This window comes from Hylobates moloch, unplaced genomic scaffold (assembly GCF_009828535.3).
Source record: "Hylobates moloch isolate HMO894 unplaced genomic scaffold, HMol_V3 SCAFFOLD_6, whole genome shotgun sequence".
Lineage (NCBI taxonomy): Eukaryota > Metazoa > Chordata > Mammalia > Primates > Hylobatidae > Hylobates > Hylobates moloch.
Genome location: NW_026652281.1, coordinates 131,999,200 through 132,026,784, shown reverse-complemented (window position 1 = coordinate 132,026,784; position 27,585 = coordinate 131,999,200). Strand labels below are relative to the sequence as shown.

At 39.1% G+C, this 27,585-nt stretch overlaps 1 protein-coding gene across 3 annotated transcripts; it reads right to left on the bottom strand.

Annotated features, from left to right (window-relative positions):
- On the bottom strand, window positions 1-27,585 carry MRPL22 (mitochondrial ribosomal protein L22). Of its 3 annotated transcripts, none has more exons than XM_032158474.2 (7): window positions 27,419-27,585; window positions 27,292-27,340; window positions 17,542-17,677; window positions 12,085-12,150; window positions 11,309-11,386; window positions 6,915-6,984; window positions 1-286 (listed from the first exon to the last, which is right to left on the bottom strand). In XM_032158474.2, the coding sequence occupies exons 1-7, from the start codon at window positions 27,444-27,446 to the stop codon at window positions 75-77; spliced, it is 639 nt and encodes a 212-aa protein (XP_032014365.1). In that variant the 5' UTR covers window positions 27,447-27,585; the 3' UTR covers window positions 1-74. The 3 variants fall into 3 exon arrangements, with proteins under 3 accessions (XP_032014365.1, XP_032014366.1, XP_058296061.1); XM_032158475.2 differs by having other exon boundaries at window positions 17,542-17,659; window positions 27,419-27,581; XM_058440078.1 differs by lacking the exons at window positions 17,542-17,677; window positions 27,419-27,585 and having other exon boundaries at window positions 27,292-27,310.

Genomic DNA, 27,585 nt, shown 5'->3' with positions numbered 1-27,585 from the left:
TTTGTCTTCAATTTTTGTTTATTTTTAGAAAATAAATGGCAAAATATATACACCGTGGAGTCTGAATCTCCTCATCATAGAGTGTGAACGATGGTCCGGCTGCGAAGCTGCTGAATATACTCTTTGGCATGGGCAACTGCCGTCTTTGGTGGCTCAGGTGGAGGTGGGGGCCCTTCCACCAACTTCACAAAATAATGGCAATAAACCTTCTCCATGATCCCAAAGCGACCTCTGCCATGGTAGCGGATGCGTTTCAGGCACTGGCCTCGTCCTGAGGTGGACTCAGCTAAATGGGAAGAAAAAGAGAATTACAGGAAATGAGTGTTATCCACAAGCCTGACCAGCTGAGCAATTTCTGTCCTTTACTTGACTGGATTCTGAGACTACACAGGCTCACTGGTTGGCTAGCGCAGGCTCGTCTCAAAACAACTATCTCCTGAATACTAACTAAGGACCAGGCACTATTCTAGTGTTGGAGAAGTAAGAGTGCACAAGACTGGCAAGGCCCCTGCCTCCAAGCAGTTTACATTCTGGAGAAGACAGACGTAAAATAAAATAATTTCAGCTAGTGACAAGTGCTGTGAATAAATCAGAATGAGATGACAGACGATGATGGGGTGTAGGGGACTTCAGACTGGGAGTGTCAAGAGGCATCCCTGAGAAAGAGAGATTTGATCTAAGAGTGTAATGAATCATCTGTGTGAGTATCTAGGGACAGGGTATTCCAGGCAGAGGAAACAGCAAGTGCAAAGGCCCAATGGTGGGAATGTACTCGGCTTGTTTTAGGAAAAGAAAGAAGACTACCATGCTGAAGCATAGTAAGCAAGGGGAAGAGGGGCACAAACAAGGGAAAGAGATTAGAGATAAAGCCAGGGCAAGATTACACAGGGCCCTGTAGGCTCAGGCAAGGAGTTTTTTATTTTATTCTAATTGTGATGAGAAGCCGCTGGAGTCAATGGCTCCCAAATGCTGGTTCTCTGACAAGCTACATCAAACTAACCTAGAGAATGTAATTAAAATGCAGATGCTGAGAACTCACCTCTGTGGATTCTAATTCAGTATATCTGGGGTGGGCCTTGGAAATTACATCCTGGGCAAACACCTGTACCCCAACTCTCCCCAGAAATTCTGATTCACAGCCAGTTTTAGGAACTCTGGCACAACGGCCCCCTCGGCTCCCCTCCCCCATTCTGTATATCAAAATTTGACCTTGAAAGTTTAAAGAAATCTTTTAAATAGTACATAAGGGCCGGGTGCGGTGGCTCACGCCTGTAATCTCAGCACTTTGGGAGGCCAAGGCGGGCAGATCACCACAAGGTCAGGAGTTGGACCTTGGCCAACATAGTGAAACCCCGTCTCCATTAAAAATACAAAAAATTAGCCAGTTGTGGTGGCAGGCACCTGTAATCCTAGCTACTCGGGAGGCTGAGGCAGGAGAATCGCCTGAACCCAGGAGGCAGAGGCTGCAGTGAGCCAAGATCCACCACTGCACACCAGCCCGGGTGGCAGTGCAAGACTCCATCTCAAAAAAAAAAAACAAACAAATAGTATATAAGGAGAACTGTTCACCTGTTCACCCCCAATAAGTCAGAGTAGTAGCCAGCTACCTTCTACTATTTTCTGAATGTATTTAGTCAGCTACTTGTTTAGTTAATAAGCCTTTTAAAAAGGTAAAATCTACAGAATACATATCAAATTATCCATTTCAACACACATCATTCTTATACACTTACTGTGACATACTTTATAAATATAGGGACTATACCAAAGTATGCACTTGACAACTCTCTAACTACGATATCCTCTAGTGAAGTGGGTTTCAGCAGAAGCCTCCTAGCTTTGCCAAAGGGAAAGCCAAGAATGAAAGGAAAACTGCCTAGGGTCTAAGTGAGATAGGGAAAGACCTACTGCCCTTTTATTAACTTCATTTAGTGGGCACTGAAAAAATGAGTTTACAAATTTCCAGAGAAAGCAGCATTACACAAATCACTTTATAAGGAAACCCCATCACGGTGCGTCCCCTGGATCAACTTGCCTAGAAGAAACCTACAAATAAGAACAGTGAGACCAGAAAATTTCTAAAAAGCATTTTACAAATGTGATAGCTGCTTCTATCCAAAATCATTTCTCTATCCAACTTGAGCACCAATTTCCAAATACTCAATGGATCACTAGATCACAATGATCAACCCCATCAGGGTCTACGTCAGCTCCCATTTCCCTTCTATCTCCCCCAAAACACAAACTTACAGAAATCTGCACAAAAGCAGAAGCTCAATGCCTGCTGTCAGTCATGATTTCATCTTAAAGGCATAAAAGATCATCTGCATATCTTAAAGCCATGATGCCATCATTTCTTTATGTCAAAACAAAAACATTAATTTTTCTGAAACATCCTAAGATTCTTTAATACACCGTAATGGGAATACCCAACACAGCCACCCTGAGGTGTAAATGAAATCAGGACTTAGAACATAGTTGCCAAAATGTTTTCTGGTTCCTCTCCTCCAATCTCTCCTCCACTAAGTCCATATTTAGGGGTTTCAAACTGCTTTTGTATACGGAATCATTTCAAGCAAAATCAAACAACATGTAGAAGCTTGATATATAAAACACTGTAATGCTGATCTGCTCCTATTGAAACGTGGGTCAAGGAAGACCCAAAACTGTGCCATTCATTCACTCAACAAACATTTTTGAGTTCCTCCTGGGTACCAGGCTCTATCCTGGGCTCCAGGGATATAGTGGTGATGAAGATATCAAGGGTCCCACTGCTAGACACCCCACAGAGCACAATTTCAAAACTACCGCTTATCATTAATACTTTTAAAACACTATCTTAATAACATAAATCTCTTACCCAAACCTCTTTGATATAGTTTGAACCAAATGCACAGCCTGCCATGTTCAGTTTTCTGGAATATAGGCCCAATCTACCCTTCCCATTTTATCTATTCGAGGTCAAATTTCTACTTCCTTCACACTGTTCTCCTCATTGTACTACACTATTACTGCTTATTCCAACCTATGTGCCTCTGCATGTATGGCTACCCCACTTTAAAAATCTGCTCTTCTCCTGGAAGAGCATTCCTCCAGACTCCCAAAAGCCTATCTTCACATGCCAATTTTTTCTACAAAGTCTCCACGACTATTCTAACCCATATTGACCTTTTCTTCTCTACTCCAACAATACCATTTGTCTGTATTACTCTTTTTGGTCCCAAATCATATGCTGTCTTTATAAGCATCTGTGTTTCATCTGTAAAAGTCACCTCCTCAACCAAACTTACACCCTTTTTGTATTGCCCCAAAAGTTCATGATCCATAGAAACAAAAATAACTTTGCAATACATAATCTGCTACATAATATCATTTTTTCAATACAGAGGTCTCTGGTAAATCTGCTCAAATTCTGAAATAAGTTTCAAAGTTTTTCAAGTACATATAATACTAATGGTATACACGGTATTATTATACTTCAGAAGAACAATGTGTGCATTCTTCCAAAGAAATACTACTGTCAAAGAACTACAAGTGTTAAATGTTTTAAAATGACACAAAAGATATAACATCACCTATTTAATGTGGATAGTATGCACACAGAAAGTACTCAAATACTTTTTGAATGAAAAAACACATTAAGATATCTCAAAAATGAAGACAACCTGTGTTTTTCTATAGATAATACCCAATAGGTGTAATGAATTTAAAATATTGCCAATATTTTCAGGGCAGGCACGGTGGCTCTCACCTGTAATCCCAAAATCTTGGGAGGCTGAGGCAGGTGGATCACCTGAGGTCAGGAGTTCGAGACCAGCCTGGCCAACATAGTGAAACCTCATCTCTACTAAAAATACAAAAATTAGCTGGGTGTGGTGATGCACGCCTGTAGTTCCAGCTACTCGGGAGGCTGAGGCACAAGAATTGCTTCAACCCTGGAGGCAGAGGTTGCAGTGAGCTGAGATCGCACCACTGCACTCTAGCCTGGGTGCAGAGTGAGATTCCATCTCAAAATAAATAAATAAGTAAGTAAGTATATATACACACAGTGAATATTTCCTATTAGTAGTATTTAGTAAATACAAATCTTGAAATTGTAACATTAGAAGCCCTCCCCTCCCACCTTCATCACTCTTAGCCAATAAGATTGATATACAAGGTCAGTTGATCACTTTCCCTAAAGTGATTCGCTTTAGATGCCATGAATCACTAAGCAGAGACATTTTATTAGTCCATGTCCACTTGTTAAGGCCTATTCACAGTATCATTAGTCATCATTAAAGTTTGAAAGGGAAATGAACTTTCTAAATCTGTGGTCATGCAACACCAGGTATTAGCTTTAGACCAATGACAGGCATTTGAAAGAATTACCATATAATGAGAACATATGCTATCAAAAAAGCACTTCCTTTAAAATGCCTATACTTATTTCAGGGTACTGAAAGAACCATTGCTGAACCAAAATAGTAGCCAATAAGTAACTAGTCTTTCAAAACTCTAACAGAAGTCTATGGAATGAAATGTCTAGGCCTTTTCCAAGAACACAGTAAGATAAATCAGTTTCCCATATTTTATGGTTAAGAATCAATAGTTTATTAAACTACTGATTATTATTAAGCTGTTTATTAAATAAACAGCCTCCCAGGCCTCTCCACTGGGGTTTCAAGTCCAGTGGGTCTGTGCCGAGGCCTGGGAATCTATATTTTAAGTAACAACCTCAAGATGATTCTTAAGAAAAAGCTTGGCAAATACAGGGATAAAATGTCTGACACATCATACTCTTCCTGAGGGAACTCATCTCTTTTGATTATGGAATTAGGCATCAAAATACTTAGTGAATGAAAAATTTTAAAAATCATAATATAAATCCAAATTTATTATCCTTACTTAAGTCATCAACACAGAAGTAGATGAAGAGAGTACAGGTAAGGCAGAGATTTTTCAGCAGAAATGTGCAAAAGAACTCTGGATTAAAGGGTCAGACAATGTGGCTTATGCCTGTAATCCTAACACTTTGGGAGGCTGAGGTAGTAGGACCGCTTGAAGCCAGGAGTTCAAGACCAGCATAGGCATCTAAGCGAGACCTCTGTCTCTACAAAAAATTTTAAAATTAGCTAGGTGTGCCGGCATGTGCCTCTAGTCCCAGCTACTCAGGAGGCTGGGGCAGGAAGATGACTTGAGACCAGGAGTTCAAAGCCGCAGTGAGCTGTGATCACACCACTGCACTCCAGCCTGAGTGACAGAGCAAGTCCTCATCTCCAAAAATAAAAAAAGATAAAATAAAGGGTCATTTATGTAGGATTGGTTAAGCATGTTTGCTTAATGACAACAGTGGACCCTGCCCCTTCATTTGGAAGAACAGGATTAAACTTTTTATCCTATCTCTCTTTACTACAATTATTGAAAAGGATTTAAAGACAGTTATTGAAAAAGGCTTAAAGACAAATCGTATTTCATTTGTATCTGAAGTCCATTAGAAAGTCTATCAGCTACGAATCTCACATTCCTGTGAAACTGCATAAAATTAATTAAATTTGATTTGATATTCAGAGTCACAGAGCAGGAAGAATCACCAAGAGGTTTTAAGCAAATGGTCTTGCTCCTCATCCCTTCCAATGATTCCAAGCCCTCTCCAACATTATTTATTCATAATGCTCCCAGAAGAAAATGCTTATGATTAACTACTATGGCCCTGCATCTTCTGAGTTGCCATTTTGATTTCCCTTTGCATCTTTGCATGTATCAGAATAAAATTATACAAGATTCAGCTTTAAAATAAAGCATTTCAACTGAAAATCAACTAATTTGAATTTCAGGAGGTGTGGTGGCCAGCATCAATTCCAGGTGAGTTGAACTGAGATTTTAACCTAACCAGCACGGAGGCTATGTGAAAAAGTAGAAATTAGATAATTTTTTTTTTACTCTAATTGTTGAAAAATTATAAAATACAACTAATTCCCCCTGTACTGATTCAGCCCTTTCTCCTCCATCTGGAGAGTAGCTGTTCCCCATATCCTGAATTTAAAATAGCTTTAAGTAAAATAATCTTTATATGTTGGTATGGCAGATTGAGAAAATTTTGCTTCAACATCAACATCTTTGTTTGATTATAAAACTGCTGAGGTTAGGAGTAATTGCTATAGTGAGAAAAAAACAATAACTCCAACCACTGCTCCACTTTCCCATGGTGTTGGGAGGAGGCAAGAGAGCTTTGTAATAAACATTAATCTCCTTCTCGGAAAAGAACTGTGTGACGGTCTGCAGCAAAAAGATTCCTTCTATTTGTACAGCACATCATGCTTCCCAAAGCATTTTAACTTATATTAATTTAATTTGATGTGGAACAAGCATGTAAAAGCAGAGATAATGCTTCAGGATGTAGTAACAAAGTGGAACAAACACATCTGGGGCATCTGAGCCTTCCAAGGCCCCTTGGCTTTTACAATTCAACAGACCTTCCATTTTGATAATTGGAAGGTTAAATTACAGGACACCTTTATGGATTAGGCACCTGGCTTGGCACATTATAAATAAAAATTTTTTAAATGCACCTGTGATTATTTACCTCCTTCTGGTTGACAAACAACTTTAAAAATGTGTTAATACTATTTGTTATAATATTACAATTAAAGTACCACTCTATGTACCCCAGTCTTGGTATCTATTATTTAATAATTATTAGCAATTGGCTTTATGATCTCAGTCTCATTACAGAACAGGTAAAACAGTACAGTTATTTTCATTAACACTAAATTAAAATTGACATGCATACGGCTGAAGAATAAGCCATTATTAGCAATTCTCACTGACAAACCAAGTCCTGAGGAGTTAGATATTAAAGACTGTCATTAGATAAAAAACATGGCATTACTACTGAAGACATTTTCTAATGCTAAGAATATTAAAAATCTTACCTATATATAAATTGGACCTGAACTCCACATTGTGGTCTCTCACTGCCATATCTTGTGCTTCTAAGAGAACCTTAAATAAGAAAAAGAAAAGCATTTATATGGTTAACCCTGAAGTAAAATGGAATTAAGTTTCTCATCTCTCATTATCTCTGTACTATGACTGCTAATCACATGCTTCCATAGTCAATTTTAAAAAGAGAATATCAAATGATAAGAGTACAAAAGGAGAAGGGAGCTTTCCTTCCTTAGATCAAGAATTGTAAATGCATAGAACACAGCCCATCCTACTAAGTTTTTAATGACATGTGTAAGCTATAAAGGAGATAGCAGTGCTGGTAAGCAGTACCCTTGGGAAGGAACATTATGTCTTTGAGTCAGAAACTTGTCAAAAAGTTCCCAAGGCCGAAAACTGGCTAGCCATATGTAGAAAGCTGAAACTGGATCCCTTCCTTACACCTTATACAAAAATTAATTCAAGATGGATTAAAGACTTAAATGTTAGACCTAAAACCATTAAAATCCTACAAGAAAACCTAGGCAATACCATTCAGGACATAGGCATGGGCAAGGACTTCATGTCTAAAACACCAAAAGCAATGGCAACAAAAGCCAAAATTGACAAATGGGATCTAATTAAACTAAAAAGCTTCTGCACAGCAAAAGAAACTACCATCAGAGTGAACAGGCAACCTACAGAATGGGAGAAAATTTTTGCAACCTACTCATCTGACAAAGGGCTAATATCCAGAATCTACAATGAACTCAAACAAATTTACAAGAAAAAAACAAACAACCCCATCAAAAAGTGGGCAAAGGACATGAACAGACACTTCTCAAAAGAAGACATTTATGCAGCCAAAAAACACATGAAAAAATGCTCATCATCACTGGCCATCAGAGAAATGCAAATCAAAACCACAATGAGATACCATCTCACACCAGTTAGAATGGCCATCATTAAAAAGTCAGGACACAACAGGTGCTGGAGAGGATGTGGAGAAATAGGAACACTTTTACACTGTTGGTGGGACTGTAAACTAGTTCAACCATTGTGGAAGTCAGTGTGGCGATTCCTCAGGGATCTAGAACTAGAAATACCATTTGACCCAGCCATCCCATTACTGGGTATATACCCAAAGGACTATAAATCATGCTGCTATAAAGACACATGCACACGTATGTTTATTGCGGCACTATTCACAATAGCAAGGAGTTGGAACCAACCCAAATGTCCAACAACGATAGACTGGATTAAGAAAATGTGGCACATGTGGCTCACGCCTGTAATCCCAGCACTTTGGGAGGCCGAGGCAGGCGGATCACGAGGTCAGGAGATCGAGACCATCCTGGTTAACACGGTGAAACCCTGTCTCTACTAAAAATACAAAAAATTAGCCGGGCGCAGTGGCGGGCGCCTGTAGTCCCAGCTACTTGGGGAGCTAAGGCAGGAGAATGGCGTGAACCCAGGAGGCGGAGCTTGCAGTGAGCCGAGATTGCGCCACTGCACTCCGGGCTGGGAGAAAGAGCGAGACCCCGTCTCAAAAAAAAAAAGAAAAAAAAGAAAATGTGGCACATATACACCATGGAATACTATGCAGCCATAAAAAATGATGAGTTCCTGTCCTTTGTAGGGACATGGATGAAACTGGAAAACATCATTCTCAGTAAACTATCGCAAGGACAAAAAACCAAACACCACATGTTCTCACTCATAGGTGGGAATTGAACAATGAGAACTCATGGACACAGGAAGGGGAACATCACACTCCGGGGACTGTTGTGGGGTGGGGGGAGAGGGGAGGGACAGCATTAGGAGATATACCTAATGCTAAATGACGAGTTAATGGGTGCAGCAAAACAACATGGCACATGGATACATATGTAACAAACCTGCACATTGTGCACATGTACCCTAAAACCTAAGGAAAAAAAAAAAAAGAAAAAAAAAGTTCCCAAGGCCAGATGCAGTGGCTCACATGTCCATGGTACCAGCACTTCGGGAGGCCAAGATGGGATGGGCAGATCACATGAGGCCAGGAGTTTGAGATCCACTTGGTCAACATGTCAAAACCCCACCTCTACTAAAAATACAAAAATCAGCCAGGTGTGGTAACACATACCTCTAACCCTAGCTATGTGGAAGGCTGAGGCTGGAGGATCACTTGAACCCACAAGGTGGAGGCTGCAGTGAGCCAAGATTGCACCACTGCACTCCAGCCTGGGCAACAGAGACCCTATCTTAAAAAACAAACACAAAGTTCATGAAACTCAATAGCTTAATCTTACTGAAAAGTCTTAGCTGGGATGGTGGCTCGTGCCTATAATACCAGCACTTTGGGAGGCTGAGGCAAGAGGATCCCTTGAGGCCAGGAGTTCAAGACCAGCCCATCTCTACAAAAGTAAAAAATTTGCTGGACGTGGTGGCACACACCTGCAGTTCCAGCTATTTGGGAAGCTGAAGGACAAAAATCCCTTGAGCTCAGGAAGTCAAAGCTGCAGTGAGCTGTGATCATGCCACTATACTCCAGCCCTGGGCAATGGAGTGATACCCTGTCTCTAAAAGAAACAAAAATCTAATTAAAAACTAGAATAAAATAAAAATTCTTAAACTTTGGATGCAAAGTAACCATTAACATTAGACAAGTAGAGAAAATCACACTTGATATAATAATTTCCTTAAAGAGGTTAATTATCAAATTTACTCTCTGTAGATATTTTGAATTAACTTCCTCCAGAACACATTTTTGTAAAAATATGACAATTGGGCCAGGCGCAGGGGCTCTCGCCTGTAATCCCAGCACTTTGGGAGGCCGAGGTGGGCAGATCATGAGGTCAAGAGATTGAGACCATCCTGGCCAACATGGTGAAATCTTGTCTCTACTAAAAATACAAAAATATTAGCTGGGCGTGGTGGCACACATCAGTAGTCCCAGCTACTCGGGAGGCTGAGGTTGTAGAATCACTTGAACCCAGGAGGTGGAGGTTACAGTGAGCGGAGATGGCGCCACTGTACTCTAGCCTGGGTGACAGGGCGAGGCTCCATCTCAAAAAAAAAAAAACGCAATTGTCAGAAATAACAGAAACCAGATCTTTTACGCCTTAAAAGATAAAGAATGCAGTACAAGGCTGGGTACACAACAAATACTTGTAAATGCATTCTGAATTGAATTAAATATAGCAAAATCATAGCATTACAAAGGAACCCTTTAGAAGTCTGAATCTATCAATCTCAACTATTTAACTATTACTACTAAACTGAAAGGTATGAACTGACTTTTGGTGAGAATTAACTGAATATATAGAAAATAATGCTGATATCCCCAGATGGTAAGGGACAAAAATCAACACAACTTTTTGAAAAAAGAATATTAAAAAAGAAAAATAGGCTGGGTGCGGTGGCTCACGCCTGTAATCCCAGCACTTTGGGAGGCTGAGGTGGGCGGATCGCCTGAGGTCAGGAGTTCAAGACCAGCGTGGCCAATATGGTGAAATCCCATCTCTACTAAAAATACAAAAATATTAGCCGGGTATGGTGGCGCACATCTGTAGTCCCAGCTACTCGGGAGGCTGAGGCAGAAGAATCACTTGAATCCAGGAGGCGGAGATTGCAGTGAGTCAAGATGGCGCCACTACACTCCAGCCTGTGCGACGGAGCTAGACTCTGTCTCAAAAAGAAAAAAAAAAAGAAAAATATATATGTAATAAAAAAAGAATATTCACGTTCCTAGAAAGAGTCACCACAATTACCGTCAGCACATTTGTATCTAGTGAATTAGCTACATTTAGAGTTGGAAGGATCTTTAGGGGTCATCTAATCCAATCCCACATAGTTTAGGTGAGAAAAATAGAAACCGACTGGTTAAGTGTCATGCCCACGGTCACAAGAAAAAGATCAGAGAAAAGACTAAAGTCCAAGTCTCTTGAGTTCCAGTCCAGGGCTCTTTCCATTTAGTTACAAAATTACTTAGTTACAAAAACTCTCCTTTATAGGAAAAAAAAAAATCTTCAAAAAAATATACCTTGAAGTTCAGCCTTGCTCCAAGAAATAAATAATATATATACACAAACACACATACATACACACAAATACACACATATACATACCAAGCCCCAAATCATTAAAAATAAGATTCATCACATCATAAGCAGTAAAAAACAGATAAATATTTGGTGGAAATAAAAGCACCTCAGGAAATAAACCCTAAAGCACACAACATTCCTAAAGTATACACATATTTAATAAACTGAGCACCCTAAATCTGTATTATATAAAGTATGCATTTACAACAGAAAATTTAGGGAATTCATGATTTAGTCTAAGCTTCCTAATAATTGCAAGACAGCTGCATTCCCCAGTTCCCCATTCCCTACCGCACCCAAACTTGTAAGTTTACCTCTTTAATTATTTTGGCCCCTTTTTTGTCATTGAATTCCAACTGAGCCAAAGCCTGGTCAATAGACATTCCTCGTATCTGGAATTAAAGGGTGAGAGACAAAAGAAAATAAATTAGTTTACAAAGTCAATGTTTCCTTTTCAATGAAAGCCTTACATAATTTGAGTAACTTCTAAAAACAGTGAATTGAACCCAAACAAAAGAGAAGAAAACAAGTTTGAGAGGAGATACTATTCTCTTTCAGTCAAAATGAAACAAACATTTTAACCATAAAACTGAGACTGTAATAGTTTCAGTAACATTAAAAGGCAGCAAACATGACAGAGAGACCACAGGTTGGTAACAACTACACTAGGCATTCAAGGCATCTCCTTTTCCTATAGGATAAATGTATTATATGTATATTTGCTGCTTCTGTCTCCCCTCATCTATAAATTTCATTTCCTAGGGAAAAAAACTTAAAAGCAACAGTTTTAAAACAGGTTGAATCAAGTTTACAGATAAATAAGTAGGTTTCCTGGATTCTCTGGTTATAGCCAAACTCCTGATGCCTTTTAGTATCTATCTATCCAATGTGATTTAGTTTCTCAGAAAAAGGTGAAAATTAAGGAAAATCATACATCTCTGTACAATCATTCTTTTGACTACCTACCAATTATATCATATTCCTCACAAATCTTTTTTATTTTTCAAATCCTGGGGTGAGGGGTGGGGAGGGGAACTCATAGCTTCTTTCCTAAATTATTAATTATATGGTAATAGTCATTGCAGCTTACCAATTTTGCCAAATACCACATCTTGTCTTTGCTATATTTTATTTGTCTTCGACAGTGGTAGATTTCCTTACAAATAGGAAAACAAAGGACAGAAAGAAAATTTTAGCAGGTTTACCACAAAATGACAATAACATATACTGTTATTTAAGTTTTTACTTTCTAGGCCTAAAGAAAACGCTGCCATAAGAAATAGAAACATTACTAAGAATTTAAAGACTATTTTCCCCTACACAAAGTTGTATTTTTCCAAAGTCTCACTATGTTAAAAGATTACTAAGGGAGATATAGAAACTATACAACGGCTGGTTTGTGTCAACACTTGCAACATTTCTATCCAAAGAAATCCCAAAAGATTTAAATGAAAGTATCTTGAAAACATTTAGCTGATTAAAAGAACAAAAGAAAAAGTACAAGAAGAAAACGCTCATTATTAATGAGGAGAAAAATAGCAAAATGGACAAAATAACTGTTTTCATGTGAAAAGCCAATATTCTAGGTGTTTGGTCAACAGCATAGGTTCTAGAATCAGACTGCCTGGATTTGAATCCTAACTCTGCCATTTACTAGCTACATAATCTTGAGCAAGCTACTTAACCTCTCTCTAATTTTCCTCTTCTGTAAAATAAATAAAACGATAATTAGAGGGAAATAAAATAACCTATTTCAAGAAACCATTTTATAGTGCTTGGCACATGGTAACTTCTCAGTAAATGTTAGCTTTTATTATGTTCTATTTAAAGTTGGCTGGGTGCGGTGGCTCAAGCCTATAATCCCAGCACTTTGGGAGGCCAAGGCGGACGGATCACAAGGTCAACAGATCAAGACCATCCTGGCTAACATGGTGAAACCCCGTCTCTACTAAAAATACAAAAAATTAGCCGGGCGTGATGGCGGGCACCTGTAGTCCCAGCTACGCGGGAGGCTGAGGCAGGAGAATGGCATGAACCCGGGAGGCGGAGCTTGCAGTGAGCCGAGATTGTGCCACTGCACTCCAGCCTGGGCGACAGAGCAAGACTCCGTCTCAAAAAAAAATAAAGTTGTAGGTATGCCCTGTTTAATTACAATGTATAGTTCAAAAAGCACTTTTCACTCATTATTTCATTTAGTCTAACTCTATGAGTTGAGAGAGAAATATTTTATATATAAACTGAAAATCAGAGAAATCAAGTGACTTGTCTAAGACCAGAGGTTTGCAAGAGACAAAGTTGGAATTCAAAGAACAGAGAAGTATGATACACCTGATACAATGTCTAGCACATCTACTTTCAAAAGTTCCTCTACTTTCTTTCCACTACTATACCAAACTGCCAGTTAAAAAAAAAATTAGAAAACACGTATTATGGGAAACTACAGCAAGGAGGTCTCAAAACTTTCTAACATTCTGACTCCTGCTGGAAATTTTCAAATGCCTTAGAAAGAGCAGTTTTCTCAAGTGGCCATCTTTTAATATGTGGCAGATTTCAGTTGCAATAGAAGCAGACAGCCTGAAACTATAGCAACAGCCTAATTACATTTTCAGCAATAAAGTGTCCTGGGGAGACAGGGAGAGGAAAGAACTATCATGATTGATAATAATAATCTGCAAAAATTAATCCACTCAACAAAATCTTTCATATAGAAGAGACCCTTTAATTTGTGCATTCTTGTGGTGGGATAACTTTAAACCTTAATTCTGTATGATTACTCTCAAATTTTACACATATAAAAAATTGTAATCCTGACCAGAGGATGGCAAAAAGGAATGAAGTGTTTACAAGAAAAGCAAAAGTTAATCATCCTCTTCCAAAACTGAAAAAAAAACCTCAGCATTTACTTTGGGCAGGTGAAATGTCTAAGGACACTTTCTAAAGATAAAGGAGACAAAGTCTCAGTACGTAAGTATCAAGCAAATAAAGTAACAAAGGTGGAGGTCAGAAGACCTAGTTACGTATCTCTGCCATTAACTGACCTATACAGCAAATTAGATAAAGTGAGGATAGGATACGTAAAATAGTTATTCAAATGAAATAAATGTATGTCTAAATTATAAAATGTCTAAATCAATAACTTTTAAATAAATCAATTTATTTTTAAATGCATATAATAATTTAAATGAGGAAAAAGTGTTACCTAATAAAATTTCTGGCCAGGTGCTGTGGCTCATGCCTGTAATCCCAGCACTTTGGGAGGCCGAGGCAGACAGATCGCTTGAGCGCCGGAGTTTGAGACCAGCCTGGGCAACATGACAAAAACTCATCTCTACTAAAAATACAAAAATTAGCCGGGAGTGGTGGCACATACCTGTGGTCCCAGCTACTCAGGAGGCTGAGGTGGGAAGATCTCTTGAGCCCAGGAGGTCAAGGCTATAGTGAGCCATGACTGCACAACTGCACTCTAGCCTGGGCAACAGAGTGAGACCTTGTCTCAAAAAAAAAAAAAAAAGTTTTAGGCCAGGTACGGTGGCTCACACCTGTAATCCCAACACTTTGGGAGGCCAAGGTGGGTGGATCACTTGATGCCAGGAGTTGGAGACCAGCCTGGACCACATAGAGAAACCCCATCTCTACTAAAAATACAAATTAGCCGGGTGTGGTGGCACACGCCTGTAATCCCAGCTACTTGGGTGGCTGAGGCACAAGAATAGCTTGAGTCCAGGAGGTAGAGGCTTCAGTGAGCCGAGGTCATGCTACTGCACTCCAGCTTGGGCAACAGAGCTAGACCGTGTCTCAAAAAAAAAAAAAGTTCTTATTAGAGCTTTATGAGAAGATTCAGATTCACATTAATGTATTATTATCAGTATGCTGACTAATCCATAAATTAAAAATATGTCTCATATAGAAATGGTTGTTGGGGGAGTGAAGAAAAAGAGGAAAAGTAAGAAATGGTAGCTCAAAGAGTTTTGACACAGTCTCATTACACTTTTCATTTATTTAACATAGCTTTTTTCAAAGATACTGCAAAAGTAAACTGAAGCCCAAATTAACAAGGTGTGACTATCATAAAGCCATTTAATTTCTCTCTGGCTCATTTTTTTTTTCTTTTTTTTTTTTTTTTCTGAGACAGAGTCTCGCTCTGTCACCCAGGCTGAAGTAGTGCAGTGGCACGATCTCAGCTCACTGCAACCTCCGCCTCCCAGGTTCAAGTGATTCTCCTGCCTCAGCCTCCCAGTAGCTGGGACTACAGGTGTGCACCACCACACCCAGCTAATTTTTGTATTTTTAGTAGAAATATGATTTCACCATATTGGCCAGCTGGGCTTGAACTCCTGACCCTGTGATCCGCCCACCTCAGCCTCCCAAAGTGCTGGGATTACGGGCATGAACCACCACACCCAGCCTTCATTTTCTTTATATGAAGCCCCACATAAGACAAAATCTACATAAGAATCTATATTCTTTGGAAATTGGTGCTAGCTAAACTATGAAGTTAGTCTTAAAAATATGAGGAGTAGCCTAGAACAACTCTACATTGGTAAAATTCATTTTAATTTACTGCTACGGGGTTTGCTCACTATCCCATCCACTATTATTTATTGACTATATATTCTAATGCAGAAGATCAGAATTGGGTAGAATGGTAGATATTATCTGGCCCTCTTTTCAGCTAGAGATAAAACTAATTTTAATAATGGCTGCAGCTGGCAGATTGGAAATTCTAAGGGACATTGTACATTATAGCACAGTATTATGAACTATATGGCCAGTGAATAAATTACTTCTGGTAAGTCAGGTATTTATGAAGGGTATCGGTATTCCCAGTCATAACAGGTACAACTGATGTACCAATATTAAATTACTAAATACTATTTAAAGTCAGAAAATGTTCATATTTCCCAAATGTCATAATTTGTCCCCCAAAGGTTTACTGAAACAAAATCTGTGCAAAATAGAGAAATTAAGGTTTTCCAAAGTTCCTATATCAAATCAAATGTCTTCCCACAGGCACTTGTATAAGAAGGATAAATGATACAAAAAAGTTAATCAAAATAGTTTCATTAAATATAACACACAACAAATTACTGTATTGAATAGTGTTCGTCATTTGCTAGAGTTAAGCAGATGACATACTACCAACTATTTGAATTTTGCCACTTGGGATATATCCTAAAGTACATTTTTTTAATATCTAAAGATACTAAACAAAACAAACACGCAACAAAATTGTGCTGTTATATGTTATAGATTCTGGACTTGACAAATACTGTTATAATTTATTTCCAATTAATACCTGATTTCAGGCCGGGCGCGGTGGCTCACGCCTGCAATCCCAGCACTTTGGGAGGCCGAGGTGGGCGGATCATGAGGTCAGGAGATCGAGACCATCCTGGCTAACACAGTGAAACCCCATCTCTACTAAAAATACAAAAAATTAGCCGGGCGCGGTGGCAGGCGCCTGTAGCCCCAGCTACTCGGGAGGCTGAGACAGGAGAATGGCGCGAACCTGGGAGGCGGAGCTTGCAGTAAGCCGAGATCGCGCCACTGCACTCCAGCCTGGGCAACAGAGCGAGACTCCATCTCAAAAAAAATAAATTAATTTAAACAAAAAAAAAAACTGATTTCAAAGAGCTTAGGTAAGAAGCAAAAAAAGTTCATTAATTACAGAAAAATTTTTATTTATGATATTTGTGCAACTGTGTAACATTTCATTTAGTAAATTTTGGTTAATTACAAAATGGAGACCAGCCTGGCCAACATGGTGAAACCCCATCTCTACTAAAAATACAAAAATTAGCCAGGCATCGTGGTGGGCACCTGTAATCCCAGCTACTCCGGAGGCTGAGGCAGGAGAATCCCTTGAACCCGGGAGGCGAAGGTTGCAGTGAGTCAAGATCGTGCCATTGCACTCCAGCTGGGTGACAGAGCAAGACTCTGTCTCAAAAATAATAATAAAATAAAATAAACAAAATGGAGTCAATACTTAATAGCCTAGACTGACAAATCTTTCAAGTTGTGATGTCATGACAAAATATGAAAGTTGAAAAGTTATTTGTTTATTCTGTGCAGCTAACGATAAGATAAATCTCCAGTAGGAACCCAATGATTAAGTTCAAACTTTAGGTTCAAATGCAAAACAAACAAACAAACAAAAAAACAGTGTGTCTATATTCAAATATATAACACTGGAAAATCATATACATAATTTAAACATTGGCCAATAGTTTAAGTCATTCTTGCCAACTCCACATGCTCCATCATTAAGAGCTCATCAGCAAGCCTCTCAGAGTCAAAAATCAGTATGTCTTAAACTATTAGCTTAGTTTTAGAGTTAAGGTCCCTATCCAGGAGGTTAAGTAAAGACAAACAAGTAAAGTATAACAATCGTTTTCAACTATCAAAGAGATAAATCTAGTACATCTTCTGTGTCAATTAGAGCAAATGGTTGTATAATTTTTTTAACACAAAATAATAAATCATTACTAATCACTTAAGAGTAAGAGCACTACCAGAATTAAGAGATTAGTTCTACCCACAAACTTACTGCTGGTCTCCGAGGTTCTCCAGGCAGTTGTGGAGGATAAACAATTTTATTCTTCTTCTCCCATTTTCGAGAAATGTCAAGAGAAGCACTTGTGTGGATATATGATTGAGGTAAAACACTGTGAAATGAAAGAAGCCTATAAAACAACAGACACTTAGGTGACTTTTTGTAGAGTTTACATATCTTTTGAACCACTTCAGCTCCATTTTGATGAAAACAATTTAAGGATCACAAGTGGAAATATTCTAGAGGTATTCATTAATAGAGACTACTTTTAAACACAACAAAGAGACAGTTTATTAGAGGCTAATGGGAGAGAAAGTAAACGCACATAAGTCAAACCGTTAATAGATATTAACCCAAGATTTCTTGCCCTGACTGGCCAACAACACTGTCTTTTATAAGTCGCCCACTCCTAAGAAAGATTTAGAGAAGACATAATGAGCTCTCTGATCTGACCTGTAAGGTTGCCCAACTTTGTTGAGTAACTAAGACAAATACACAAAACAATTAGAAGACAATATAAAACCACATAACTAAAATATGGGAAACAGCAGAGGATTTCAGAGGTGACTTCAGGTGAATCTTGAACACCCTAATTGACATGGCTTGGCTTTGTGTCCCACCCAAATCTCATCTTCAATTGTAATCCATACATGTTGAGGGAGGGACCTGATGGGAGGTAATTAGATCACTGGGGCAGTTTCCCCCACGCTGTTCTCGTGATAGTGAGGGAGTTCTCATGAGATCTGATGGTTTAAAAGTGGCAGTTTCCCTGCGCTGTCTCTCTCTCCTACTGCCTTGTGAAAAAGTTGCCTGCTTCCCCTTCACCTTCCCCTATGATTCGAAGTCTCCTGAGGCATCCCCAGCCATGCAGAACTGTGAGTCAATCAAACCTCGTTTGTTTATGAGTTATCCAGTCTCAGGTAGTATCTTTATAGCAGTGTGAAATGGACTAATACACTAATAATCAGAGGAATGGGGCAACGACATATATCATCTATGCAGAGGTACAGAGTTGAGAAATAAGGGGAGGTCTGACTGAGTCAGAGAATTTGTTAAGTATTGGAAAGGTCATTGAGGCTAGAGTGGTTGTCTTTGAATGCTAAACTAATGGGCTGAGACTTGATGATAAAGATCCCAAATTCACTATTCCTTGACCTCTTCCCCCACACTTCGATTGCTTTAATAATATACAACTAGTCATTCTTCCTCTCCCATCTTCCCCGGCATCCGCTACTCCCCTATATCACTAAATAAAATCACTCTTGAATGGTGTTCTAGAGTTTATCTTCAACTTCCCAATGATTTTCATCCTGCCAGAGCTAGTCACCAAATCTTACAGATAAAATAAAGATTCCCCTGAAATCGTTCTCAAATGCTTTACCTCTTCTCCATTCTAATTGCCACCATCCTATCTAGCAATAGCCTCTAGATTGATTTCTCTTCCATCAACTTGCCCAGTTCCAATCCATCTTTCTCTGCTTGAGTACCAAATGAGCTACCCTTCTATAATTCAGAGCTACACATGTCATCCTCCAGCTTAAAAACATCTGTTGAAATAAGCAGATGAATAGTTATGTAATATTAATATTTAATGCTATCCTTGTTTTTTCAGCATCACTGACTACTGGGATTCTTGGTATGGAAACAAGCAGACGAGGTTCAGCCAAAATCCAGTAAGTACTAGATCTCTCCACTGAAGAGGTATAGAAGCAATGAACAATCTAGTAGCAATTAGCACCCCTACTTCCCAGATTACAGTCTTGAAATACTATTTCCTATTGAAGAGAACCAAAACTTCTGAGAAAAATGGCTGATTGCAGATCTCAAGCAGATAACATACAAAATGAGCCTAGAACATCTTGTCATATCAGAAAGCAAAGAAGCCATCAAAGATTACCAAGGTCATGTCAAAGGCACTCAGGAGCCAACTTGTGGATGCCCAACAAGCCAAAGATGGGACAAGCCAAACATTAATGAGGACAATAATTGCAGCGGGTTGAAACACATCAAATATGTTTAAAGCCATAAGTTTATAACAAAACCAGGAAAAATACAAATTAGTTACCATTAGAAGATGCTAGTGAGCCAACTTGTTATTTTGAAAATTGGTGAATGAAGAGAAAGAATGAAGAAAAAGACAAGACTTACCCTGTCTTTCCTATACGAACTGTACCGTTAAGTTTCCAAGTAGTAGATGAGGAAAAGTTTGACTTGTATAAAGTTAGTAATGAAGGAATAGCAAATTATAATAGCATCATCTTGTGATCCTTAATAAACTAATGGATAAAGGAGGCGTTATGTGCCTCCTTATGGAAGAACACACCACCCACCATCCACAAAGTAGTCTTTCCTGCCCAAAATGAAACTGGGGGCTCAAGCTCCTAGATTCAAAATAGGAAACACAGAGAAAAGACAACATGTTATGTAATATCATGGGGATGCACTCGGTAAAATCCAAGGTATAGAAAATGCTACAAAACAACCAGTTGTCTCCAACAAATAATTACACGAAAAAAAAAAGAGAGGGTTGAATAAAAAACCTACAGAGTAAGAGATTTAACAGAAATACCAGTTAGTTTCAATGTGTGAACTATTATAATTTAAAAAGTATGACAGTTATGAAGCTGTTGGACGTTTAAATATCAAATGGATATTTAATGCTTTTTAATGAGATAACAGTAAAATATTTGTGAAAATGATACATTGGGGGGAGTGTTTCAAAATATGATGAGGGAGAGTACAGGTTATAAATAAGATTGGCCATAAGTATTAAGTGTTGAAGTTGGGTAACAGATACATGGAGGTTCATCAAACTGTCTACTTTTGTATATGTCTGGGCATATCCAAATAAAAAGTTAACACAGCAAACTTTGGTATTTCCCTACTGCCCGCAATACGAAGTCCAAACTCTTTAGCAAGACATAGAAGGCCTTTCATAATCTAGACCCAATCTGCCCTTATAGCCTAGCCACATAGATGTTCATTGTTCCCTGACCAAGCCTTTACTCAAATTGTTTTCTCGTCTCATTATCTCCTGAATGAAATGCTTATCCTGTTTTAAGTTCTAGCTCAAATGTCACCTCAATGTGAAACATCACCTAATCCCTTCTCTGATCATGATTCTCGCGTTGTCTTAATACTTTGTTCTTGCCAGCCATACAGCAATGACTTAGACCACTGTACTATCATAAGTGGCTGTGATAGAATGAGTTATTGTCCTAAGTGTACAGATGTTGAGCATTTAAAGGGCAAGTCCGACTTTCTTTGTATTCTGGCACCAAGAACAATGTCTAGTATGCGGATACTGAGTAAACATTTAACTCAGACTTATATACTCAAAGTGGTTGTACATTGGCATATTCTCATACAAATATGCAACTTGGATGATTTACTTGGCAAACAAAACCTTTGTTTTTAGTCTTCAAGCCATTTAGACCAAAGACTCAAACAAATCTATTCTTCTAGTGTATCATTTTTACCCCAAGTTCACTATCTCCTTTCCTAATATCAAGATTAGTGCCATCAAAATACCTAACAAAGTCTATACCTTTGCCATCCACATTTAGGTTCCAATGTCTTAACTGAGAAGCACAAAATTAGGATACATGATGTATGAAGGCCTATTTTGCTAATGAAATATAAGCCAGATGGTGACAGCTGAGGCTACAGAGTCAAGCAGACCTGGGTCTAAATCCTAACTCTAATTTACTAGGTGAATGGCCTTGGGGAAGTCATATAACTTTCTGGGTCTCAGTTTTCCCATTAGTAAATAGACTAATAATAATTACCTCATAGCCTTCTTAAGAAGCTCAAATGCAAGTAAAATACTTAACCTGACACTTAAAAGGGCTCAATAAATTTTAGATCTTATTACTTGTAGAATGAGGAAAATAATACTTTTTTAACAGTGTTGATGGATTAATAATTAATATAGTGCATCCTACAAGGTCTAGCCCATGATAAACACTGATGGCTAGTGTTATTTTTAAATTAGGCCCTTTGGCCAAGTATGGTGGCTCACGCCTGCAATACCAGCACTTTGGGAGGCCACGATAGGAGGACTGTTTGAGGCCAGGAGTTCAAGACCAGCCTGGGCAACACAGCAAGACCTTGCCTCTGTTTTGTTTATTTTATTTTGAGACAGAGTTTCACTCTTGTCACCCAGGCTGGAGTGCAATGGTGCGATCTCAGATCACTGCAACCTCTGCCTCCTAGGTTCAAACAATTCTCCCGCCTCAGCCTCCCAAGTAGCTGGGATTACAGGGACACACCATCACACCCCACACCTGGCTAATTTTTGTATTTTTAGTAGAGACGGGGTTTCACCATGTTGGCCAGGCTGGTCTTGAACTCCTGACCTCAGGTGATCCACCCATCTCAGCCTCCCAAAGTGCTAGGATTACAGGTGTGAGCCACCACGCCCGTGTTTTTTTTTTTAAGGGTATAAAAAATAAAACAAAGTTAGGCCCTTTGAACAGTTAATCTCCCCTGTCCCCACCCCCCAAATAAGTCCTGTGAACTGTAAGCTTTAAATACACAATTTTAAAGTTTCTTCTCAAGTTTATAATCATAAATGTTTATGGTTCTACGTAGTTGTAGTTAGTGAGTAGGGTACACTATGTTTGTCACCTCTTTGGACCTTGGTTTCTTTGTCTGTGAAAAGAGGAATTAGACTACATCATCTATAAGGCCTCTCCTAACCTTAATTCTATCTCTAATCTCATCACCAACAGCATGACAGAAACATGAACCCCTTTGCTACAAACCAATCTGAAAGATTTCTTGAGTCAGGCCCATACCTGCTGCACCCGCCTAGCACAGTACCTTGCACTCTTCAAATCTTCAATACATATTTGGTGAATTATATATGTTGCTTCATAAATTAAACATACTATGAATTAATAATGTCAAAGCTTTCTGAATTCTTATAATACTTTCAGGACTCAAATAATTCATAAACTGAATTATCAAGCAAAGTCCAAACTATTATAATCAAATTAAATTAAAGTATTATTCCAAATGGGGTACTTAATTTAGAAGTACAGAATATTAAATCAAAAGTTCCTATGTGCCCTCTCCTGGCCAATTGCTGGAATAACATTCGAAATTAAAACAAAATGAAGCAACCTTAAAACAGAAAATACAGACAAATTCTAATTCTAATTCTAATTATCAGTCATCATCTGAGAGTGACCTAAGTATCTCTGGTCACTTGCTCTTCCTTGAGACACTTTCTTTAATTGGGTTCCAGGACACTTGGGGTTTTCTTCTCCCCTCTCTGGCCACTCCCCCCCAGTCTCCTTTGTTGTTTCCTTGTCTCCCTCCCTGGTCTGTAATGTTGGCTGCCTTAGGCAGGAATCAATCCTTGGACTCTTTCTATCTACACTCACTCCCTTGGTGAAGTCAACCAGCTTTGCAGCTTTAAACATTAACCATGCATTGATGACTCCCAAATTTACATCCATTCCCTGAACTCTATAAACTCATATACCCAATTGCCTACTCATATCTCTACTTGGATGCTTACTGAACAGCTCAGATTTAACAAACCCAAAACTGAGCTACTAATATTCTCCCCAAACCTGCTCCTCTGGAAGTCTTCCTAGCTCAATAAATGGTTAATTCTACCCTTCCAGTTGCTCAGGTCATAAACTTTGGTGTCACCCTTCTTTCTCATACCTCACATCCAATGCATCAACAAGATCTGTCAGCTGTGGTTAACATACTGCCAGAATCCAACCATTCACTTACCTTCACGGCCACCATAATCCAAGCCACCATGATCTCATACCTGAAATATCCAATGGTCTCTGCTTCCATCCTTGCTCCCCATCCCCACCCCAGTCTATTCTCAACATAGCAGCCAGAAAGAAACACTCATAAACATAAGTCGGATCACATCACCCCTATGCTCAAAACCTTACAATAGTTTCCCATCTTGCTCAGAATAAAAGCCAAAGTATTTACAAAAAATAATAAGGCTCTATAAGATTTATGACTCCCCCTTCCTCTCTGACCACATCTCCTATCACTATCCCTCTCCTTTTTGTCATTGTTCCTGACACCAGACATGGTTCCTTGGAGCTGTTGCACTTACTATTCTATCTGTACGGAATGCTGTTTGCTCAGACGTTAGCACAGCATGCTTCCTCATTTCCTTCAACTCTTTACTCAAATGTTATCTTTTAGTGAGGTCTTCCCTATCTAAAACTACAAGTTCCTCTCTCAAACATACATACTTCTTGTTCCCAATCTCTGCTTTTATTTTCTCATAAGCAGATGTCACTAATATAATCTATATTTTACTTATTTTGCTTATTTGCCCCCCTTACTATATTGTACACTCCATAATGGCAAGGGATTATTGTCTGTTTCTGTTCCCTGCAAAATCCTCAGTGCTAGAATAGTTCCCAGCTCAGAGCAGGCACTAAATACATATTTGTAGAATCAATGAAAGAATACAGACACAGGTAAGGTAAGAGGACTGAGTGTAAATAACTATGCCAAAATTTTACACATGGTTGGAAACTGAGGAAAGCTTAAGAGGATATGCCCCCATCTAAAGGGTGGTATAGACAGGCTTGGTGGCTCACGTCTGTAATCCCAGAGACTCGGGAGCCTGAGGTGGGAAGATCACTTGAGCCCAAGAGTTCGAGACCAGCCTGTACAGCATAGTGAGACTCTCTTAAAAAAAAAATTTTTTTTGGCTGGGCATAGTGGTTCACGCCTGTAATCCCAGCACTTTGGTAGGCCGAAGCGGGCAGATCATTTGAGCCTAGGAATTTGAGACCAGCTTGGCCAACATGGTGAAACCCCATCTCTACTAAAAATACAAAACTTAGCCAGGTGTGGGGGCGTGCACCTGTAGTCCCAGAAAATATTTTGTTTAGATCCTCACTTTGACATTTAACTGTGTAACCTTCAGTAAGTCACAAAACTTCTCAAATGTATGCATCAGTAAAATAGGAGACTTGGAATTCAAAAACTGAAAACTGTCAGTCAGCTAACAAATATAGCCTACAGAGTAATCCCAGCACTTTGGGAGACTGAGGTGGGAGATTACTTAAGCCCAGGAGTTTCAGACCAGCCGGGCAATATAACAGGACTTCATCTCTACTAAAACTCAAAAAAAAATAGTCAGGTGTAGTGGCGCACGCCTGTGATCCCAGCTACTTGGGAGGCTGAGGTGGGAAGATGGCTTGAATCGAGGCTTCAGTGAGCTATGATCATGACACCGCACTCCAGCCTGGGTGACACAGCACAACGCTGTCTTTAAAAAAAAAAAATTTTTAAATAGATATATATATGAATATATGTGTATATATGTATATATGTGTATATATGTATATATGTGTATATATGTATATATGTGTATATATGTATATATGTGTATATATGTATATATATAGCTGCTGCAGAAATGTTTTATTTGGTCAGCAGCAGTTTTCTTAACCTAATTCAATGTTTTTAGATGAGGAATACACTGTACTGACCACCACGGGTCCTCCCACTCTTTCATTTTACATAGACAACTTCCTTAGTTTATTTATTTCTAGTCTGGGGCCTATATGCAATTAAGTTTCCAATCACTGGCCTGGCAGCTCATGCCTGTAATCCCTCCCTTTGGGAGGCCAAGGCAGGAGGATCACTTGAGACCAGGAGTTAGAGACCAGCCTGAGCAACATAGCAAGACCCTAAAAAATTAGCCAGGTGTGGTGGCATGCACCTGTAGTTCTAGCTACTTAAGAAGCTGAGGTGGGAGCCCAGGAGTTTGAGGCTGCAGTGAGCTATGATCACAGCACTGCACTTCAGCCTGGGCACAGAGCAAGACCCTGTCTCCAAAAAAAAAGGAAAAAAAAGTTTCTAATCACTGAATCAGATTATATACTAAAATTTTACGTGGTTATCATGAACATTATTTATACCTTTCTACTTAGTTTTCTTATGGTCATTTTCCCCACTAGAAAATCCAAAATAAGGATTCACAAAATTATGTAATAACTTCAGAATTGCAAATAGCCTTAGAGATTATCTAGCAAAACCCAACACTCTTGTATCATGACATAGAGGAAAAGACTAAAGGCAAACTGCTTAAGTTTCTTGCTCAGAGCTTCTTAATACAAGTTGGTGCAAGACAATTCAAATCAACATCAAAATATTCACCTTGTCTAAGACCTTATGCTGGAGCTACAACAACAAACAAATGTCCTTACTTCTCCAAGATACACAAGATACACAAGCTAGTAAAGGGCATAGACACATATACACGAAGTCATCACAGAAGGCACACATGCTAAAAGGAAGGGAAAACTAATTTCTTTCCGTTTTAGAGAGACCAGTGAAAACTTCCTGAAGGGAAAACATCTGAACAGAGGTTTGAATAATGGGTAGGACTGCTGTTATAGACAAGATGTGAGGGCATATTAGGAAAAGCCAAGAAGCAAGTAAGCGCAAAGTATATTCAGAAAAAGTAAGTTAATCAGCATGGTTGGGGGAAGAGTGACAGAAGATTATCTAAGAAGAGTACAAAAAAATCCTAAGAGCTACTGCTTCCTATTTTCTTCTTTAGCCCACCTCTTTATCCCCCTCGGACCCAAGAACTTAGAAAAGGGTTAAATATAATTGGGAACTCAGTAATAATTTATAATAATAAAAACATTAATGGCAACTAGAATTCAGAGTGGGATTATCACATGCCATAAACATACTAAATACTTCATATGCATTATCTTGTTTGAACTTCATTTTTAAAATCTACTAGAGCTACACGCATGGCATGTGCTTGTAATCCCAGTACCTCAGGAGGCTGAGGCAAGAGAATTGTTTCAGTCCTTAAGTTTGAGACCAGCACGGGCAACATAGCAAGATCTCATCTAAAAAAAATTAATAAAAATTAAAAAAATTTTAAAAACCTACGAGATAGGTACTAATATAACACTCATATCATAAAAGTGATAACTGAAGCTTATTAAGAATAAGTAATTTTTCCAAAATCACAGTTAAAAAATAGATTCATATACAACTCATCTGTCTGCAAAGCCTATGAACTAAACCAAAATCAATGCTAACAAATGGACAGACCAGAAAATTTACAATTAGATTATCAATTTTCAAATACCGGTTTTTTAAAAATTAATTTTTGGGGAGAAATACAGCGACTACTTACCCTAACCTTTAATGAATGCTTTTGTCCTAAGGCTACAGAATCCTCTGTATAAAGCTTCAAAATTTCCTACAACTGAGTGGCCTTAGGCAAGTTATGTTACGTTTGGGGACTTCAATTTCCTTGTCTGAAAAACGGGTATAGCAGTACCTACTCGTAGAATGTTATGAGAATGTGTTAAGGCATATAAACCGCTAAACGCAATGTCAGGTACGACGTAAACCAGGGTTGTCCACAACACGGTCCCTGCCCATGTAAGCAAGTAACCAGAGAGGTAACTTGAAAAGTTGGACGCTTCCATATGGAGATGGAATAGTCTAACCTTGTCCAGAATGATCACAGTAGACGTTCAGAAATCGCATTTACAATCGCCCTTGGGTTATGGGTAATCCTAATCCCTGCAGAGCTTATGCAATAAGGTGGCGAAAAACACAGTGACAAAGCAGGGACTCGGGCTGTCTCATTCGCCTCAGTGGCCCCAGAGCCTAAAGCACAGTTAGGCACGGAGGCGTTCAGTTACCAACTGGCAGAATAGTAAAGACGCCTTGGGCCCTTCCGAAACTCCGAAGCGAGAGACTTACCCCAAGGCCAGCTTCCCCCGGCTCCTCAGGTTATGTATCCATAACGCACCTGTAACATCAACACAAGCCGTCAACTCAGATTCCATCTCGACTCCCTTCAGTCGCTTAACCACTAAGAAATCCTTACCCAACTGTCCCAGTACTGCCGCCGCCATCTTTCGCCCTCCCGCTACGGAAGCCTCCGAGTTCAAGCGCCTTCTGGACAGCACGCATGCGCAATACTCTGGATTTCCTGTGAGGCTCTCCCACGAGCAGTGCTTACACCCGCGGTGCTGTCACGAAGATCGCAAGCAC